Raw genomic sequence first — 21,839 nt, forward strand, 5'->3', positions numbered from 1 at the left:
TAAAAGGTACAACTGAGTCTGTTTTATTTTCTAATCATTTTCACACGGGCTGGATTCCAATTCCACAAAGAAACAATCAAGACAATCATAAATAATACAAAAAGCCCCTTAGTAGGCATGATGAATTTATTTTAAACCAGTGCTAAAAGTTGCTACACACATTACATTCGCTGTGAAAAAAAAAAAAAAACCGACCGTCGACCAAAAACCCCAAATGTTTGGCCTCATTGTCACACTTGTAATTTTTTTTTCATTGAAATGAATTTGACTTACCAGCTGAATAATCACACAACACAGACAATGGGTTCCTCCCAAAGACAGGAGTAAGGAAATTAGACTTTCTTTTTAAAAAAAAATTAATATTTGGTAAAAAATTACCCCGGGTAGTACATGTTACATTTTGGGGGATTTCTTATTCAGCGTCCGTCCTGACTGGCATTTCCCAAATTATAACCCCAAGACTTTAGCTCAATTAAAAAAAAGGTTTTGTTACCGACCCAAAAACTGAAGGTACATGTACATTAAAAGATTACAAGCAACTGCCTACAAGCAATTTTTATGTCGGAGACAAAGCCTAAGATTCAGACATAAGTGACATCTGGAAAAACCCCTTTGTTTCTTAGACTGACGTTAAAGAGTATTGCTTCCTAATTCACTTTATTCATTTAAGACCTATGCATATCTGGGTCCAATACACAGCGCTGTGTAACAGCATGAAAGTGGTGTTTACTATAGCAGTGCAACCACACTGCTGCTTCAACAATAATTCATGACATAGATGCGCTAACAGTTGGGCGCACATGGAGATTTGTATTGCTACATCATGATGGAGTAGGACATGCTATTGCTTTCCTGACTGCTTAATGGTCTTCTTGAAATAGACGAAGGCTCCCTGTTAGCACAAAATGAGCCAGTTTAGTATTCCAACAGCGCATGCTCAGTACGAGGCTATTCACGAACAACCGCGCACACCCAGTAGACTGTCCTAGCGGTGCAGCCATGCGCTGACTCGTGCTGACTGATAGGTGAGCTTTGTTCCCAAAAGACCCTGGCTTTTTGAAATACCGAACTGGCTTATTAGCTAATGAGCAGTGCCATGACATTGGGCCCAGATTCCTACAGAGAGCTGAAAGGCGCATGAGCACTTGACAAGGAATGAACACAATATTCTCATCCAAAATCACATTTTGCTAACCACACACTTTGACACCTTGTTGGTGTTACGGGGCAAGTTAAATGTACAGATGAATCCAGCGACATGGGACATTCCTGATGGCTTCCCTGCACTGGCGGAAAGTATGACTGCAACGGAAAACTTGCTACAGAAAAATAGCTATTACAATGCCTTTTGCCATTGATGGGGGCCATCAGGAGTGTCCAGTGATAGCATAACAATAACATGTGGTTCTGCCGACCATGGAATATTTCATCCTCTGATGACTACTGCTCTGAATGCTTGTGCAAGGAGCATTCAGAGCTGTTTCAATTATTGGAGCTTCAAAGGTGCAGTGGTTTCCACTATTTGGGAAATTGTTCTTCAGATGTGTGAAAATGCTCTACAAATTCAGTCCGCAAAAGTGAAAACGGGGGCAAAAGAATGTTAGGATTTTAGGCAGTAGCATTATTTTATTTCTATACAGCAACAGAACCACAATAACCATTGTGAAGTGTTCATAATTTGACTTAAAAGAGTTATCTTACATATTAAGGTTAATCCAACAAAGACACAGATTGCATACCAGTGAAAGTGGTTGACAAATTCAGCTCTGGTGCTGGGTATAGGCTAGTTTGGCCCGGGGGGTGCAATTTGCAAGAAAGCAGAACTCCAACTTCCAACATTGAAACGAGGAAAGCAAGTGTGCACGTGAAAAGCAGATTGCCCCAGATACATGTATTTGCCACATTACTTTTTCAGTCGTCATGTATCAAAAACCCACGTCCTTTCACCTCGATAAAATACCGTACTGCTGTTTGGTTTAAAAAATAAAAATATGAACTCCTCAAGAAGAACTTCCTTCTGTTGGTGGGAGGGGGGATGCGTCCGGGGGACCCCCCAGCCTACATCCTTGAGGAGTGTAAATGCAGTTAGGCACGTTGGGAGATTATTGGGGGGTGAAGGCTTTTCTCTCTGTATACCAAACCTTACAATGCACACTAACATACCAAATTATTTCTGTTGTCTCCAGCTCGGGCCGTTTCAGGCCCTTTTTCTAAACAGCTAAGGTAAAGCTCTTCTGTGTAAAAACCTTAGAATGAAAAACCTCAGAACAATAGGCCTAGCGTCCCCCATGGGGAAAAAAAAACAAAAGGAGTAATACATGCAGTATCAAATGCTGTTTCGGGGGAGGGCGGTGGCACTGATTAAAGACTGCAGGCGCTTGTGGCAAACTTGGCCACGTCGAAAACACTTCATCCAAGATGTTAACTGCCCGCCAATATTACCAGTCAACAAAAACGTGTACATTTGCTTCAGAACACAATCCACAAGCGTACGGTTGTGGCCCACTACAAAATACTGCGGGTGCCTTTTTTACTACTGTCTCGTGCATGTGCTCCCAGAGACAGATGGGCAGTCACTCATCGTGTTTTGTCGTCTGACTTACAACACGAGTGCAAATGTTACAAGTGCACGGGAAAAATACTGTGTTCAGAACAGGTGCGTGAGTCTACTGAACATACAGGAATAGATCAGTGGGCACTGTAAATACTCGTTACTTAACTACGAGTATGAAAAAAAACCAGGCCTGATGGTTTAACTTTATTGTCATTAGGGTAATACTTCTTGATTATGCTGCTGCAGCTGAATTTGTCAATATTTAAGACCCGCTCCGACCTCGGAGATGTGTTACTGGCTGCAGTACCGGCCCTTTCACTTCCGGTCCAAGTTCAATTATTCAACCAGCTACCTACATGTATCACAGACCGAACCCAAATTGTTCTTGGTACAGCGATTTCCTAAATGTCGAACCTGCCACCACATGAATGGAAATCCTCACTAGTCCCAAAACGGGAGAATCGAAAACAAAATCCAGCTGAAATTCTGTGTGTTAAGTCACCACATACAAGAAAAAAACCAGAAAAAATTACACAACAAAAATTACCTGAACTCGGTCCAACTCTGCAAGAGCTACAAGAAAAGCACTTGCCCTATAGCTTGTCATTTCTTTATATTATCTGAGTGTGTGTATTTTTATTTTTCGTTTTTGTTCTTTTTTTACATAATGTACTTTTCCCATGCCATTCCACACCGAAGCGGAACCTCCAAACAGCCATTTGTCTAGCCGTGATCTATGACGACGGACGCTTCTCCGAGTATTTCTTTGTGTGATCTTCAGCATTCTTGAGGAATTTCTTCCTGTCTTTTGTGTATTCTTCAGCTAGGTCGCCCCGCAGCGGGTGCTCTGGTTCGGGATCGTGGACGAGTGCCACTAGTGCTTGGATTACTGGGAAAGAATTGAATAAAAGCACAGCATCCCTGTACAAAGTATGTATTCAAAAACCATTTAATAGGGATGAATTCAATCTCTAGCTGGCTGTAACTTAAGGTTTTACCTTAGGTATCCCCAAAAACCTGTAGAACCTTGAAAACTTCAAGGTAAATCTCAAGTTATTGCATAAAACAAGCCAAAAGATCAATAGCCTGAGAGGAGAGTGCAAATGAAACAGAAGGAACATGGACGTTATACTCAGAGGTACCAAAAAAACCCTGAAAAAGGTCAAAAAATCTTGAGGTAAATCTCAAGTTACTGCATGAAATAAAATCAGGAGTGTAACATTACTGTACAAAGTACACTTTGTATACATCGTGACATCTTGCGGAAGATTGCAAAATTAAACACATGGTAACTCATGCATTTACTGAGACGTCACCCAAAACTCTCGCAAAACCTCAAGGTACATAGACCTGGAGTTACTGCATGTTAACTTTACCTGTAAAATTTCATGACCCAATAGGAAAACAAACACTTGCTTTTTGACCAACTTTTTTGCTTCGTACAAAAAAATTAACCAGGCAACAGACCCACGTGATGCATGTTGCTTGTGCGCAGGTCCAGTCACGAAAAACCCAGCAAGCAACAAGTCTAGTCACAATTCTTTTCACAGAATCTGTCACATGTCTCAGTTCTTTTCAAAAGAACAGTCACCAGTCCAATCACAGCCCTTTCAAAAGACTAATCACAAGTCAATTCACAAGTGCATTCACACGCACGGTCACCAGTCCTTCCACAAGTCCAGTCACAAGTCCTTCCACAAGTCCAGTCAGAAGTCTAGTCACACATCCCATCACAAACCCTTCCCCAACTCCAGTCACAAGCCCTTCCACAAGTCCAGCCAAAAGCTGCAGGATGAAATGTGACAAAGGGACACTTTTGTCACAGTTCATCTGAAAGCCTTGGGACTTGATTTTGTGACTGAATGACTTGTGACTGCCTTGTGACCGACTTGCAGGGTCTTGTGATGGACTTGCTTACAAGTCTGCTCAGTGGCTTCCACGACCTGAGGCTCGGACACCAACCTTGATCTGTCTTGGTTGCTGGCTTCCAGTTCTCCGGACTAATGATGGGCAAGCAGATCTGACCCTTTTCGTCCACGTTCGGATGATAGATTTTGGTCTTAAACGTGATCTTGGGGGGCTTGAAGGGATACTCTGCCGGAAAGATGATTTCTATCTTGAAGGCCCCCTTGTTGTAGGGTGGGTTTTCCTGGTAAGGGGAAAAGCAAATAAAAGTATAAATCTACTAAGATAAGATAATATAGTAAGATATAATTATCTATAATAAGAGCACGGGGTTACTTTTAATTCATTATAACAGAAGCTGTAACTTTTCTAAATGTTTGTCTTCGTTAATCTTTAGTTACTAGTTTACTTTAGGGTTGCACAATGATCATCACCACTAGTTGACTGGTAATGGGTAGAGGATATCTTTTTATGTCAATTCAGTTTGAGAGAAGCAATATGCCCCCCTAGAAAACCCAGATGTTGGCAGGCACATGTACCATTATCAAACACAACTTTTTTTTCTGGTTACCCAGGATACCTCCTGAACTGCCCCAAATCACCCACTATGCTGGAAGACCCTGTTGAAGTGTAACATCCTTCTAGGTAGATCCGCGGATCTGACACAACAGATACAACTCTATTCGGCACAGGAGTGCATACACTGAACCTAACCTTCCAAGATTTAGATCCTCCAACATCCAACAGAATATGGAGGACTGTGCAAGATTGATGAAGAGAGAACTTTTATACCATCAAACTTAGGCAGCATCTTGTTGGATTCAGCATAGTTGGGTTTAACAGCCCATGAATCTTTCCACTTTAAAAAGTACAGAGTGTGCCCTCAGGCTCCTGCACGGTGGAGATTTTCAGGACTCAGGAAAAGTTCGGAGGAAATATACCTTTGAAGAATATGGGGGCTAAACCACTAGCTGGTTTTGCTAGGAGCATTCCTCAGACAAACCAACTCCAACTCCGAGTGGTGACGTACAGGCATCACACACTTTTCACTTCAACAATCATGGGATACTGAGCTCTAAGCAGCTTAATGGAGTTCAGGCCAAGAGGTCCCAAATCCTTCAGAAAGTATCCTTCTAAAGATTTTTCTTGAGGACCAGAACAACCAGGGTTTACAACCAGTGTTATAGACAGCCATATTTTAGTGCAGGCAAATGGAGCTGGAGCGACCGGGATCTCACGGGTCAAGGCCGGGGGGCCCAGGGGCCTGCTTAAGGGAACTCCAGATCGGTTTTTCGATGTGTCTTTCCAAATCGAATAAGCATTCAATTTTTTTAATTCTTCCAGGTAAAAATATGAAATTTTCATAGTGATTAATGTTTTTTTCCTGGGATTTTTAAAGAGTTTTGTGCTAGTTGGTGGGCTGTTTCAAGCTCAGTGCCGGACGGTAGAATGCTGTGATGGAGATCCCCGACTGGTGCCAGCCGACGTAGCTATAACACTGTTTGCAACGTAACCTCTGGGAATTGGTGTTTGAAAGCTATAAAAACACTTTATGCTTTTCATTTGAATCTGCTTGAAACAAGCCTCAATAGTGAAATTTATCTCATATAAAACATATAAGAAAGCTTTCCCTTCCTTTGCATGAATTTTGCATTCGAATATTCAAATTCGAAAAGTAATATTTGAATATTCGACAATCGATCGAATGTTTGGTTATTCGGCACAGCCCTACCTCTAATGTTATTGTATAAGAATGAATCCTGGGGCAGCCCACTTATCAAGGTGCCATTTTACCAGGGAACATTTGGTGTAGTTGGGTCTTTTGGTGAACTTTATTTTGTGAAAAGAGAAAACTGAACTAAAATCATGTACTTACGGGAACTATTAGGCCCTGCCAGTTTAAGATGTTTGAATCATCTACTTTTATATCTCTGAAAATCCTTTGCTCTGAATCTCTTATATCCTTTAATTCCTGTAGAATTAGAAAGAAGAGAAGACAAATATTGAAATCATGACCGCAGAACATACATGTAATGTTCATCTGTATGCAAATAATGGGATATTACTGGATCAGGGCCCAATGTCATGGCGCTGCTTAAGGCAGAATTCCGCACTTACGATCCCCATTCTGCGCTAACTGGGCAAGCAGAAAAATTTGCAATTTCGTATCAGCGTACTGAAAATTTTCGGCACACCTACTTATCATCGTGGGCACAATTTCTTTTGCACACAGAGATGATCCTTAGCCATGTTAGCCTCTCCGTTTTCTTAGCGCCATTTATTGAATGATTTTACTCAGGTTGTTCTGGTATTTTCCAGTCTTTTTGCCGTCACCCATTCAATCTCACTGAGTCGCTCTCACAGTCACCATCTTTACAATACGATCGTTGAAAAATTACGTCACTTGACCCCTCATCGTCTCGACGGCTGTTCCATGTCAAGACATATCTAATACACGGACTGAGCGATAAGATACTGCATTTGCCAATGGGCTCTTCCAAAACTTTGGCAGCAGTTTAGATTCTTGACATGGAACAGGTAAGAAATGGCACTAAGAAAGCGGAGGGGCTAAGGATCATCTCTGTGTGAAAAATGTATGATGTAAATTCTGTCTTTTCATTTCTGGGCTACACACAAAGACCAATTACCATATACACAAAAGCCAGGGTCTGCCTTCTTTCAGTGTTCGCTTGAGCGTGGGCCGAGAATAATAGGTGAAAAGCGGGCTGAGGATCTCAATTTTTACGGCGTGTCTTTATGCATCCCGGCGTGAAGGGGTTACGGATGGAGCAGGAGTGAGAGTCCGTGCCACACTAGTAGTACTAGTAGTAGTGGGGCTAGGAGTTACACTGAGTTATTAAGTCAAGTGCCTTTTTGGGATGCGTGAAGGTAGCCAGTTGGAAACAAACATCATTAACTTTTCTTACTTTTAAACTGCTTTAAAAATCATAATGATGTATATGATGTATGCATTGTACAGTCACTGGACAGAGCCAGAGGTGCTGCCAACGGCATTCGAGTAGGCCTGTGCAGAGCGGACATACATCATGATGATGAACACGGAATTTGGTTGCTGAATGAAACATTTCCACCATGTCCACCGATGCAAAGATCACAAACAAAGGATAAGCGAATTGTGAAAAAATAGTGCAGTTAACTATTTGCGACCTTGGCATTTTTTTCTGTCACACAACTCATTAAATTTTGGTGAAAATAGCAACAAAAGAGAAGAAAACAAGCGAAACTTTACCTTCCCTAATCTCCTGGTGGCCGCCATGATGTAGAAAACCTGAATCAGATTCTTCACTGGTTTCCTTCAAATCAATTGCCGCAAGATCAAGTCTGGCGTGAAGCCAACCAGTGAATGCACGCCCTGACAACTACACTCCTCCGGCACTTTTCTCGCAAAATCCCGTTATCGTATCAAGGAAATGTACCTAGTTGTAAGTGACAAAAACAAGTTTCTCTAAGAGGTAACCCTTTTTTGTATCTTGTTGAAAATTTAGGCATTTTTTATCCGAATTTGGCTCAACTATTCTGCAGTGAGCTGTGTTGATAATCGTATTCGCGTTTGCGCGAGAAGTTGATACGGAAGTGAACGGTTGTGGACATCGTACGCAGATGCTAGGCACGCATGATTGCACAGTACATACATGTACATGTACGTCGAGTCTGCACTGCAGTGTGATACACGATCGGATGCAAACGTTAAACCCAAGTGTGTGCAGTCTATGTTCATTCAAAATGTTCGTGTGTCAGCTGGTGAATAGGATGATTTGACGTTCAGCTTTTCATTTTAGCTCTGAATAATGTATCGAAAGGTAAGTCAGAAGCAGATCATGCAGCCAACTCAATGGTTTACTATTTCAGCTCCATTCTGCGCTGTAAAAACTGGCAAAAATTTACTGAATTGTGAGGCTTTTCTGCACGGGGCAGTTTTCATAGGAACGTTTTATTTTACAAACTGGACAAGTGTCGAGTCGAGCGCACTGCAGCTGCGTATAGGACACATCTCTTATTAACATGATTAATACTTTTTAATAGTGTTCAGCATAATCTTTGAAAGTGCGCAAATTAAAATTTGTTGATGCAATTTCAGATTTGTAAATTTTGGGTAACCACAGATATTGCCCCCAAAATTGCACACAGCGATAAAAATTGGATTGCATATGAATCGCAGGCAAAATAATACAGACATTCACAGAGACTGACATCAACTATATGTTTTGCACAAATTTAATTTAAGTGTCAGGTGTACATGTACATTATTCGACAAACAGGATTACGATTAGAACTTAGAAGCCATCCATTGCTTCGATGGCACAATGCTTGTGAATGGGTGCTACCCCCCAGAACTGTGGGGTCTGACGTCCACGTTTGTGGGAATGGGGCAGACGTCAGACCCCACAGTTCTGGGGGTAGACAGGTGCTACATGTGCATTTGAATGGGGTGTTGGCATGGTTGGATATGCCAAATGTACGTGCGCGTCAAGTGTGTGTGAGTGTGGTGCCACTGCAGTTATGTGTATCATGGCCTCTGATCAGATCAGTTTGTTGGGTCGGTATTCGTGCATGATTTGTGCTGCATGATAAAGTTTTGCACTTATAGGGCACTGTCGCCGGGCGCCATATTTTTAGGTACTGTACACGCCTGCCTCGACATGCCAGAGGAAATTTTGCCCATAAGTTTTGATCTTTTTGATGCATAGTGCCTTGTGGGAGCTATTAAATTCCCATGTTGACATTTAATTCTGGCCGAGTTTATACTTCCTTCTGAAAAATCTATAAAGCCATTAATTGAAAAAAATCTGCAATATTAAAAGTAGCATACCAGATGAAACAAATGATACTATGAGAATTTAAGGATTAACTACAAGTTTGTAGAAAATTCCAAAAATTTTCAGTATGCTTTGTCGTACGTACTGGAATTCTAGCCTTTACCCAAGGCAATAGTTTCCCAGCTTGATAGGTGACCCTCCCAATAATTGAGACAACTGGAGACTTCCAGCTTTATATTCCAGCATCCCTACCCAGTCAAATGTTCACCATCATGGCTTCCTTTAAAAATTGCAGTTTGAGGCACAAAAATTGCACACGGTCAAGGATTGCGCTATCTGCACTGACAAAAATTTCAAATATAAAATTGTGCAAGTTGCACACTTTCAAAGATACCTCTGAGCAATAGTATTGTAACCTCAGAGATGTCAGAGAAAATGGAGAATTGGCCTTTCTTGAACTGTAAACCGTTCAAAAATTAGTAAGAACATGAAGTATTTGCATAAATTTGCTTCCGCTAGCACTTCATGTAGGCCCACATCTTCCACTTCGATTAATGATACAATGTCAATGCATACATACATGTACATGTACTGGTACAGTGTACATGTACATGTTACCTAACTTAGGCAGGAAGACTACATGTACCTAAGTAATATGCAAATGAATAATTTTAGGAGTCATTTGGGGAGGATGTTGCAAGAAAAATGTGAAATTTTTATGAATATTTTTCAGTTGAAGACATGAATACATGTACAGTACTCTGGTATATACATGTATGTATGTTACATTCTACATGTAGTAGTCAGGGTCCTATAAATAGAGATTGACAACTTAGGAATCTTAATAAAGACACAGGCTCACTTTAAGAGGTTAAATATAGGGATGATTCATAACACACTATTCCACCAAGAGGTTGCCATGGTGAGGCCATTTTTTTTTCAAGTTTATGGTCAACAAAAGCATGGCCCCCTTCTCATGATTTGCATTTGAGTCATGTTTGAGCATATGGCCACATCCGAATTTGTTGTGAAGAGCTGTGGTACAGATAGGTTAAGATATTCCTTCTGTTGGAAATGTACAAGTCCATGGAGACATGCCGAGAAGAAGAGATGTAGCTGTTGAGCACAATCTTTGAAAGTGCGCAAATTTGGAATTTGTGTGCGCAATTTTTGAATTTTGTGCAACCACAAATATTGCCATAAGAATTGCACACAGCGATAAAATTGCGTGGATACATGAACCACAGGCAACAGGCGTGTCAGTACGTAAGAGACTGACATCAACTACATATTTGCATGATTTTAGCAGGTCTGTTTCGTGCGTGACGTGTGTGAACTGCGTGTACAGCATGGTATGTGTACTTATGGGGCTGGGGCATGGTACACCATGGGTCATGATGGCCAGCCGTGAGAAATTTTGCCATTCGAGCATTTTGATGAATATGGCCGGGAGCAATTAAATTCCCCTGTCGACATTCTTCCCTCTGAAAGAAATTCCCTATGAGAACTATCAAATTTCCCTGTTGACATTTAATTCAGAAAATTTTTATAGCCGTACATGATTTTATTAGAAATACTCAATGTATATCTGCAATAAAATGAAAAGGAGGATCCCAGATAATAACAATCAGGGAAAATAAGGAATTTGAAATGACCCCCAAAACTACTATAGGTAGTTTGTACTGGAATCCTAGCCTTCACCCCAAGGCAACAGTTTCCAAGCTTGACTGGTGCCAGATGGCTGGACGCTTGCCTTCGAAGCTGGGAATGGGAATGGGAATCCCTGTGCTGCCGGCTGCGGCCAGACCCGGTTGAACGCCAACCATCATGACTCCCTTTAAAAATCACACAGTAGTTTAAGGCGCAAAAATTGCGGACATTCAGAGATTGTGCTCAGTGTTGTCTGCGCAGATTTAAAATATGCGCGGTGTAATAAAAATTGCTCAAGGAAAATTGCGCAAGTCGCACAAATTTGAAATTTTCAAAGATTGTGCTGAGCATAGCCATAGCTCTGGAAGCCCATTTTGCAGACGGCATATGGCAGTTTACAACTTCTAAGAGGGAGATTTTTTATAGAGTTGGACATTCCGTGTAAGAAAAAGAAGAAAGGATTCATTAGAACTGCTTCTTGAAATGTATAATGTCCATAATGGCATAGTCACCAGGTCTCTAATTTTGCCACCTTTTGTCAAGTCTGATTAGTTTTCACATTAGAAGGGACCTGGTGACTATTTACCATTACGGACGTTACGCTTAAAAAGAATCTTCTGAGCGCAGCCAGTGACTAGAATCTGGACACCATTTCCCATAATGCATTGTGAAAAATGGCCTTTCCATGACAACTTGTTGGTGGCGCACTGTACTGTGAAGGTAACAAACAAGTAACCTTAAAGATACGTGTACCGGTACATGTATCCTAAACAGTAAAACTAATGACTGCCTTAGCCCCACTCTGTGGGTCAAAGTTTGACCACAGTCAAGGAGTGCACATCAGCAACTGAGTGAAAAACTGTGTTTTATAACTGGACACAGTTAAAATGAATTCATAAGTACAGTACCTCAGACAGTTTCCCTATGCAACAACGCGCAACGTGACCATGTATTAACATTTGATAATGCCCGCTGAGTAAAAAAAAAACTCTGGCACCTGGATTCAAGACAGTTTAATCTGTCTTTATTGGTCAAGAGTCTGCGTACAACGTAGCTCGCAGAATGCACCATATGTGTGTCAAATCCACGGATTCTTCTGGACAACTTTTGCAAGGAATACACCATAAAATTGATGGGGGTATTTTCTATTTTGGAAAATGAAAGTACACTCTAGAACAAAATCGTTGGAAATATATCATACATGTGTATTGACCTCTTTTGATTCTCTGACTAAAGACGGTACATACATGTATGTACAGGTTTGAATGAAAATATATACATGTATGTGCTTGGACTGACCACACACATACATGTATTTATTCCCTTATTTTTTGCCTGTTTAGGTTTGCATTACCACCAAACACTTGACCAGATTTGCACATCTGCCTAGATATTTTTAGTATTTCATAAGTTTTTGCGGGAGCATTTTTCCGAACTACAATTTTTCAGACAAATTTCTCACACAAATCCATGCTCCCATTGATTTCCATGAAAATGGGATTCAAACAGGCTAGAAACAAGTAAGAGTGCATAGCACTGGAAATGAGACTTGTAAATTGAAGATAAACAGTGCTAAAGCCGTTGGTACATCTTCTGGTGAGCACTGTTTATCTGTTAATTTCCATTAGTTATAAAATACGTTGTTTATCCAAGCCCTTAAAGTCCACAGTCCTCAACTCCTCATTCCTCCAGTGTCCATACACTGTAGGATTTTCCACCTGTAGGGGTTAGGGCTCATTTATGCTTTACATGTAAGTGTATACTGTACTGTATATACGCACATAGTCTAGTGCAGCATGTTGACCAGCTGAAAAATGAGGTTCAGCTTCTATTTTTGCCGCTGATCTTTGATCAGAGGATGTGGAGTGTAGCCTGCGACTTTGGTTGACAGAAGTTCCTGATTTTTGCAACTGTCACTGCCGGACTCGGCCAGTGGTTGTTGTTTTGAGTGTAATGGTACAGTATGAATCATGCTGACTGAATCACGTTCATGATACTGCAGTATAGGAAATCGTGAAATCGTTCACACGGTATGTGTCAACTGTGATGGAGAGTACAAAGGTACAAGTGTTTTGAAGTGTTGGTCTTTTGACCTTGCCACCAGCGCAAACGAGTAACAGTTGGAATTGTGAGATTAGTAACTCCCATCCCCTGTCTTCCTCCATGGTTGGATGAAAACAAATAGAATGTGATGCATGCATGTGAAACTGTAGCCTGGGTGAGCCATGCAGTAGTCTTGTATGCGTGCCTATTGTCCATGTTTTTCTGGACAGCTAGAGTCACCGTTGCAAGTGAGGTCATTTTTGGAAAAACAACGTCCGGTTTTTTAATTCCCTGTACAAATTGGGAGCCCAAAATTTTCTTCATTAAAAACATCTTTTAGAAAGGATTACTCACTGGCTTTTACTGTTGCACTTTGACAATATATGAATCACTAATTAAACCCCCCCCCCATCACGTCGCCCTGTTCAGTAAAGTGCCGATTATTCTTAATCACTTGCTGCCGGGTGCTTTTATTAATGCAGTGCACACATACTGTATGGGAGCTTTTCAAGATTTTCAAGATCATTTCATTTACACCCACACGAATGACTGTCTGGTGGCTACTCTAAACTGACTGGTTACCTTCATTGACTCCTAAGTGTGCTCGAAACGGGGTTCCCAGGCAGCAAGTGGTTAAGAATGTACAGTGAAAAAGAATGTACAGTTTTGAGAATGTACACTTTGGACATTCTTCAAAAACTGATACATGTAGATCAAACTTGACTTGATAGACACAGAAAAAGCACTTGTGACATTAAATTACAACATCAAACACGGTAAGAAACGCTCTCAAAAAAAAAAAATTTAGAAGTACAATACGGTGAACACTCAACTTTTTAGATTTGACGTGGTAGGCATGGCATTTTCTGTTGAGATTAGCAAATTTCAGTTAAAGTGAACTGCTCCTTACGTTACACTACGGTATATAATGTTTTCAATGTGTCTTCTTCATTTTTACATACAGCTTCAATTTCAGTTCATTTTACATATCCCTTCTATTTTAGTTTTATTTCTTTTTTTTCAGTTTAATTTATATTTTGATGGTTACGTAGAATTTTTATTATTTGTATCATTTTTCTTTGTGTATTTATCTTAAAATTCACATTTAACCACTTTAGTTTCGGTTAAACCTCAGTTTTAACTCTTCCTCTGTTATTCAACAATTTCAAATACAATTTCAACAATCACAATCCATGTCCAATTTTGCAAAACAGATTAATTGTATGATACTTTCCAGATGAATGAAATGATATTCCAAATGCCTGATTTTCCAAACGAAAGAATTTCCTTTGGCGACTGAAGGATTTCAAAGAGTAAGCATGTACATGTACTTCCAAGGTTGTAATCGTAATCTTCATTTGAAGGGACAGTGTACTGTAGCTCTCAAATCAGTCATTCAAGAAGCTTACTTATTCATGGTATAGAAGGCCCCCAGCACCATACAGTCATATCGATAGCCTTTGCTAACTTATATTTAGCATTATATATAGGGCCTATTTCTGCAACTAACATAAAGATATAAATCCATTTGGACCGTAATACAGTGTGTGTGCCGTGCGATACACTGATGGTGTCGACTGCATGTCTGTGTGTAACTTCATGTAAAGCATGAGTGTCTGTGAATGAAAAATAGTTGTGCACCTAGCAGAGAAGTTACTTAAGGGCTTGGGACAGGAATGAAGCTTTTATGTACATGCAAATGTATGTGTACATGTAGCTAGCCAACGCTGGAACAAATGATGGAATCCATCTCATGGCTTTCCAAACATCAGTAAAGTCTTTTTGTTCTTTTGTAAAATATGGACAATAATAGTTGAAGAAGGGACGTGGTTTTAAGTCCTTGAAGATGTCAAAATTTAAATTGAAAATAAGGATAAAGTTCAAGTGCAATCTAATGCATGACCCCTTCAAAACTGTTTGGAATCTCTGAAGCCCAACTTGCTGTGTACTTGTTTGTGTATAGGTACATGTACATGGACATGTACCCTACCTGTACCTTACAATTTACTGTCAGCAAGGCTCGTTATAAATATACCAGTTTTACACAGACAAGTACATACTGGTATGTGCATACTGGGTACATACAACATGTGCCCTGAGTTCACCCATCTTCTTACTCTAAATTTATGCATGTTGACATAACTTCCTGAAGTGTATAATTTGTAGTATTATTGGCCTGTGTGCGTGTAGCGTGTGCATGTGTCACCGATGCTGCCCACTGATGCTGCCGTCATTGAGTACACGGTGTCGAGTGTGAGCAGAGTTCGTGCAGTCACAGTTCCACGAAACATCATCTGTCTGGCTTGCACTGTACATGTAGTAGTAAGATTCATGCTTCATTTGTGCAGAGGTATGTTTACCGTCCATTTGTGTTTGTGGGTCACATGAACATGCATCATGCTGAGATGTGAAAGAATGTGTTGGAACATCTTTTATGCATGTACTGTAGGCATTATGTGCAGTGTGTATTATTTTCATTCATACATGTACATATATACTTTGGCTGATGGTAGACATATAGTGCACAAGTACCCTTTGTGATCACATGCTGCATATACATGTACATGTATATACTGTACACCTGTGCACATTGGAATTAATACCTCTACAAACCGGTAAATGTATGTCCATGTACATGGAGACTTGGAAGTACGTGTAAATTTATTTATGTTCATGTTGGACCTTGTTACATGTATACTGCAGGTTCAGCTGTATTCTCAGAGAGTACATTGTTTACATGTAGATACAAGTTTGTTTGTGTGTTCTGTTAATTACGAGTACATGTAAGTACTTTATTAATTAAAGTCATTTTAATGTGAACTGCATGTACTTTTGGATTGGAACAGCCCACGTTCACACTACGTGTATCTTAAAAATACAATGTACCTACAATCACAATGATTGAAGGATACATGTACATGTGCTGTAACACAGTGGTAACCTTATTTGTCCTTTTAGCCTGGCAGACACACCAGGGAGTTTGCTCAGTGGACTGTTGAACCAAGGCAACAATTTCCATGTAATTGCTCAGTACTTGGCGCCTGATATGGTTGTCTAGTCAAGTTCAGATCCATTGTGTGAAACTATTGAAGTCTAACAGTGTTCACCTTGTGATGAGTATTGATGTCTACAGTCAACTGTGCATTATCACAGAGACTCATTGTGAACATGTACAGTGTGTGTAGTGTGAAAATGGTGGTCACCGTTTCATGAATTTTTACAAGTTTCTTGAATGACGAGTTTGTTACATGTCATTGTGGCTAGACACTTACCAGTATACATTTATGTACATGTACATATATGTGCACACATTGTACACATTAGGGCAAAATCATACATGTACCTTTTTTTCCCCACTGGCATCCCTGTGGAAATTATGTCCATTACTATCCGTAACAAATTGTATTGCTGGGTAAGTGACTCTTGAGAGTCCAAATGGCCATAAATTTTTCATTCAACTTTTACATTGTAAAGCCTGCAAATCTAATACAGTACGTACATGTACATGTACCAGTACATCATATACATGTACCAAGTTCCAAAATGTCCCTTAAGTTCTAGTATCCTATAACGTAAAATGTTCATGCACATGTATACATGTACCAGTGCAGATTCTCCCCTTCTTTCCAAGAGTTGAATTCGCAATAGAAATATTGGTACATGTACATTATACTACTCACATTTTGTCCAGGTTCACATTACATGTTCATGTATGTGTACATGTATGTTTTGTACTGTTCAGTGCACATGTACATGCATACATTCGTACACATGTTGGTCGTACATGTACTTGTACGGTACACCTGTTGGTGCAGGATCTCCCTCTACAAACTGCACATATCCAGGTTGGTATTGTGATGAGCTGTGGACCAGAAGCTCCCTCTATTAGTTATTTCCCTGCCTGGCTTTGACAGGAAAACACAGGCTGTTGGCAAAATATCAAGAGTTGGATATCAAGGATACCCGTACAATGTATGTACAGTACCATGAAACTTACCGTACGTGGTGTTTTCAGAGACATGAATATACATATACTGTACTGTAACATGTACAGTGTGGTCCAAGTACATTGTCAATGTATCGGTACTGCTAGTTTCCACGCCTCATGGCAAACTGTTAATGGTTTTAAATTTTGAACTGGGTACATGTGCATCGCTACATGAACATGCTTACCACATGGTTGGGTCTCTGCGGAAACATGATTGCTGTGAAGTCAATTACGGAGTTTTCTCTGGCCACATCATGTTTCCTTTGAGTAGATACATGTACTATGTGAAATGCCCCATGCTACCGTGTTGCCAGGTATGGTAGGGTGTAACTATGCACAATACATGTACATGTAAATTGCTACATGTACATGTATAATCACGAAACTGGAATGATGTGATGTGACACAGCATAGAAAGCTGTGTAACCATACATGTATACATGTATACATGCACAATGTCACGGTACTTACACATGTACATGTACCGTACTAGTACATGTAGCAATTGCGAACCTTTAATTAATTAATCTGAGGTTAAAATTTCCCTGACATTGCAGGTACATGTACATGTACCATTTAGTGTGTTGGACTCGTGCATGCACATGTACATGTACATGTATGTTAAATCCTACTCGACAGCCAAAGCGACTTTTGGGAGTGTAGGTTGTATCATAGAGCAAGGGTTGTACTGTACATGTACAGTACTTGTACATAGAGCATGCATATTTGTCATTCCAGATCTGGGCAAATCTGCCCCATTGCTGAAATACATGTACATGTACACTGTATGTGGCCTTGTACGTGTACATGTAGGCGGCCTTGTACGTGTACATACATGTAGGCCTACTCACGGACCCTACATGCAGTGCATAGCCAGCATGGATGAGTGAGGTTGAACTGTTTCATCCTGCCTACAAAGTGCACTTGACAACGCAGAAAAAAAAGAAGAGCTTACATGTACATGTGTATGTGGCACTTCAGTAAACAATCTGTATGCAGAGTGGACCCTGTACATATATTTTAAATGTTAAGATGGGGAAAAAAGTTTTGAATGAACTGCAGCTACGGTACAAACACGTACATACTGTTGACGTGTACATATGTACAATGTACAGTTGTAATGGACAATCCAAAGTAACAGTGCGATTTTGACTACTAATTTTTTACAAAATCAGGCCAACTTAGCACAAAATTTTCTCCCCCCATTAAAAAAAATGCCAGTACTTAGTCATTTTGCTTGCTAGGCAGGAATGCATAGCCAACAGAGTGCCGAAGTAAATACGTCACGCACACAAACGGCATTAGCATGAGAACCAGCGCATGAACCAACACACGCACGTATTCGTTTACACTATACTTCCTGGTTCAAATGACGTCACACTTTGGTACTCTGTATAGACCCTCCTTTATGACATAACGAGGTACTGTACCTGTATACTGACAGTGCAGAAGTTCATAATTGAACACTGATTTCTGGGTTGTTTCCATTTTATCGTTCCCTTTATTTTGGGATATGCATCAAGTGTTGGACCTTCAGCTTCTTAAAATGCCCTGTGAAATTAAACAAAGTTTGGTCCATTTGGCACATGATGTCATTCACGGGTAGCTAGTGACAGGTACGTACATGTACAAAGTCAAGAGTTTGACTAATGATAGAACATACTGGTACCAATCGACGTGATAGTGTAATATCTCATGATAGTAAATTTAATGGCAGCAGAGCAGTGTATAGAGAGTTGCGACATACTGTACTAGTACAGTACGTGTACACTGTGAGTGCCACCTCTGTCGGAAATAAACAGGCAGGTGATGCACCATTGCACACAGACAGTGGGTTTACAATAGCCACACACTGTACACACAATAAACAGCCATTTTGTTGCCAAAATCTCTCAGATACTGCTCTAAAGTACATGTACATTTACAGCAAACAATATTTTTTCTCATTTGAACAGACGTATGCATGCCGGTACATAAACAGTAGCTATGAGGTGTACGTGTACCGTACATGAACATGTAGAGATGATTTTTGCGAAAGAAAATGAAAGCACCATAATCTACGACAAAATTTATTATGCACTGCAAACTTGGAAAAGAATTTATTGTGGTTTAAAATTTGTCACAAACCCTCAACCAGTTGATCGCTACAATGTACATGTACATGTAGTAATGTGTTGCTACCGATGAAGACCTGTACTGTATGTTACATTTACATAATGTATACATGTACATCTTGTAGAAGCCTCCTCTGAGGTGGTACATGTACCTTGCTGTATACACACTTTATGTGATTGATTCCTCTTCATCTGAGAAACATTTGCCAAGTATGTGTACATGTACCGGTACAAGCCTCAAATTTGAAAGCGCATGTGACATACATGTACATGTATACATGTGAGTCAGTGTACTTGTACCCTCACGGTGATGCGTCTGGTAATTGTGGTATGTGGATTATGCAGGGTGAGTCTCGGTTAAACTTAGACATGTTAGAGAAAGATGACCATCTGAAAATGTCGAAGATTCACACAACATTACACGACTGGCACATTCTAGTGACATGAGCTTCGTGTATCTTGTTACTTGGTTGACTTGCTGTGTGAGCAGCTTGAGCTGTCAAACAGTGAGATATTAATAGTGTGGCTTCCAGTGGGCTTCAGGCTGTTCCAAATCTAATCATGGCTTTGGTAGTTGGCACATGTACCGCTACACGTACAGTATGTGCACTGCCATTAGATTCAATTGTGAGGGCACTAGCACAGTGGATTAAATCAATTTGGGAAATCTGAACTTCGTAATTTGAGTACACACAACCATGCATGGCGTGTCTGTTGCTTCAGTGCTATACACATGTATGTAAGCTATACCTGTATTCACAGTCAGCATCGGGATGAATACATGCACCTGAACATGACCAGATTAGTACATCCACTGTACACGGTTTACATACGGTACAGTACCAAACAACATACATGTACTGTACATGTACAAATGTGTACACTGTATGCCTGATTGCATATGTTTCCTCATGCTGCATTCATTAGGTTAACGCAGAGAAATTGGTTTTTACAGGGACAATGAAAAATGTGTCCAATTGTTCCCGGTACATTGTACGTGCACTGGTCTGCTGACCTCTCTACCCAGATCATGTCCTATACGTGTACATTTTCACATGTTCGGTACATGCATACACAAAATTTGTGCAGTTTGCATATGCATACATGTACATGTCATGTACATGTCATGTACATGTGTGTTACTCCAAGTATTGTTTTTGTAACTGAAGGTAATTTCAAAAAAAAGTTTGCTGACACATGTGCCTGTATTAGTGTACCATACAATGTATTTGTACATGTATCAGTGACTTTAACATATTGTTTGTAGAATCTGAGAGTGGAACAGTTTTGCTGCTTCAGTTTGTGATCACAACAGGAAGACCGCTATTCAGGTTTTTGTGTATGGTACATGTACATGTACAACGTATGTGAAACACTGCTTGTGGAATTCTTTGATGAGTCATTACGGTATTATGGTGCTGTCAGTTAAAGCTTCATGTACTGTAGGCACCGGGTTTGGAAGGTTTTTTTTCTCAGATACATGCCTGATTTACAATACTCCCCTATTATAGTTCTTAGGGCACATTCCCACTTGCAATTCCATGCACACACTCTAAATGTATGTACATGTATGGTAACACACTCGAAGACATACATAAATGTTTGGGAGTTTTCTCATCATGTATGGTGATATCCCATTAAAAAATGCAAAGGTACAAACCACGTTTTATGGACAGTTACACTTGTGCCAACAAGATTAACCCTGGATATTAGTAAGCTCATTTTGTGTAAAGTGCAGCGTACCCATCCTGACTTGTTTGTTCCTGTTCAGTGTTTCATTCAGGATGTACATTGTAAATTGGCTTTACATGTACCTGAACATGTATACGTCAGTACATGTACATGTACACGTCATATTTTAAATTCTCCTCCTTTATATTTGCCATTTTTCCATTATCTGTATTCTTGCAGGTCAAGTTTCTTGCTCACAGTTACACATGGCATGCATGGATGCCCTCCCAATTCATATGTATCGGTACATGTACATGTACAATGTTCACATGATTTGTGAATCTTCAGATTTCCAAAGTTTGGAGGCATTTACATGTACATGTACATGTAACTAGTTATTCTGAGCTGTAGAATCCAGAGTTAGCATATAATTTTTATTCAGCAACCAAAAAAAGAGGGAACCAAATGATACGATATCTGTCCACTTGATGAAGTGGATGGGACATATCCCTCCCTCCCCCGCCCCCGCATCCCCCATTGATTGGTGCCATGATGTACATGTACTACTCATGTACCGGTATGACATGTACATGTGTATGTGTACATCATTGTATGATTTATTCACGTGTTATGTACAGGTACATATACAATACCAATGTACAGTTTGATATGTGAGTATTGTAGGGTGCATTTTTACCTTGTGATAGCTTATGGTACATGTACATGTAACCGTTCATGTACCGGTATGGTACCATAATTTCTTTAAAAGATAATTTCAACGTAACATTTTGTGTTGAGGCATTCCACAGACTACTGGTACATGTAGCATTCACAGAAATGTTTTACTGTCAGCAGGTTTTGTAAAAGATTTGCGACGGACATTAAGATTCGATTTGGTGCACTGAAATTGGTTGTTTTCTTTTCAACTGACATTTCATTGCAGGTCTTGTTGGCAAACTGATGCACACTTGTAGTCCACTGGTGAAGTGAGGAGGATGGCTAACTGCAAAACACAGGTTTAGTGTGCAATTTTCATTACAAAACCAACCCAACCTAATACAAACATCCCAGGCCAGGAATTTTATTTTTTCATTCAAGATTACTGGCTTTGTGTGCACGGTTAACAGAGGGAGCTA

General features: G+C 40.1%; 2 protein-coding genes across 6 annotated transcripts in view; one reads left to right on the top strand and one right to left on the bottom strand.

Annotated features, from left to right (window-relative positions):
- LOC110988319 (ubiquitin-conjugating enzyme E2 L3-like) lies at window positions 1-7,866 on the bottom strand. The gene is made up of 4 exons (XM_022251693.2): window positions 7,710-7,866; window positions 6,336-6,431; window positions 4,517-4,703; window positions 1-3,443 (listed from the first exon to the last, which is right to left on the bottom strand). Exons 1-4 carry the CDS (start codon window positions 7,734-7,736, stop codon window positions 3,289-3,291), a joined length of 465 nt encoding a protein of 154 aa, XP_022107385.1. The 5' UTR covers window positions 7,737-7,866; the 3' UTR covers window positions 1-3,288.
- Window positions 7,837-21,839, top strand: part of LOC110988318 (uncharacterized) — a 22,306-nt gene continuing 8,303 nt past the window's right edge. Inside the window, exons 1-2 of one of the 5 annotated variants that reach the window (XM_022251690.2) lie at window positions 7,837-7,932; window positions 21,647-21,719. The gene's annotated coding sequence lies outside the window, so the exon portion shown is untranslated. Of the gene's footprint in view, window positions 8,281-14,933; window positions 15,281-15,327; window positions 15,580-18,512; window positions 18,535-21,646; window positions 21,720-21,839 lie in introns of those variants that run through there. The other 4 variants (XM_022251688.2, XM_022251689.2, XM_087140695.1 and 1 more) reach the window with 4 other exon arrangements.

This window comes from Acanthaster planci, linkage group LG09 (genome assembly GCF_054643075.1).
Source record: "Acanthaster planci isolate LZ-2023a linkage group LG09, COTS_SCS, whole genome shotgun sequence".
Classification (NCBI taxonomy): domain Eukaryota; kingdom Metazoa; phylum Echinodermata; class Asteroidea; order Valvatida; family Acanthasteridae; genus Acanthaster; species Acanthaster planci.

Coding starts and splice junctions, on each gene's coding strand:
- LOC110988319 (XM_022251693.2), bottom strand. CDS start 7,736: ATGGCGGCCACCAGGAGATTAGGGAAG. Junction 6,432..7,709: donor CCACCAGGAGATTAGGGAAG/GTAAAGTTTCGC, acceptor CTAATTCTACAG/GAATTAAAGGATATAAGAGA. Junction 4,704..6,335: donor GGCAGGGCCTAATAGTTCCC/GTAAGTACATGA, acceptor TCCCCTTACCAG/GAAAACCCACCCTACAACAA.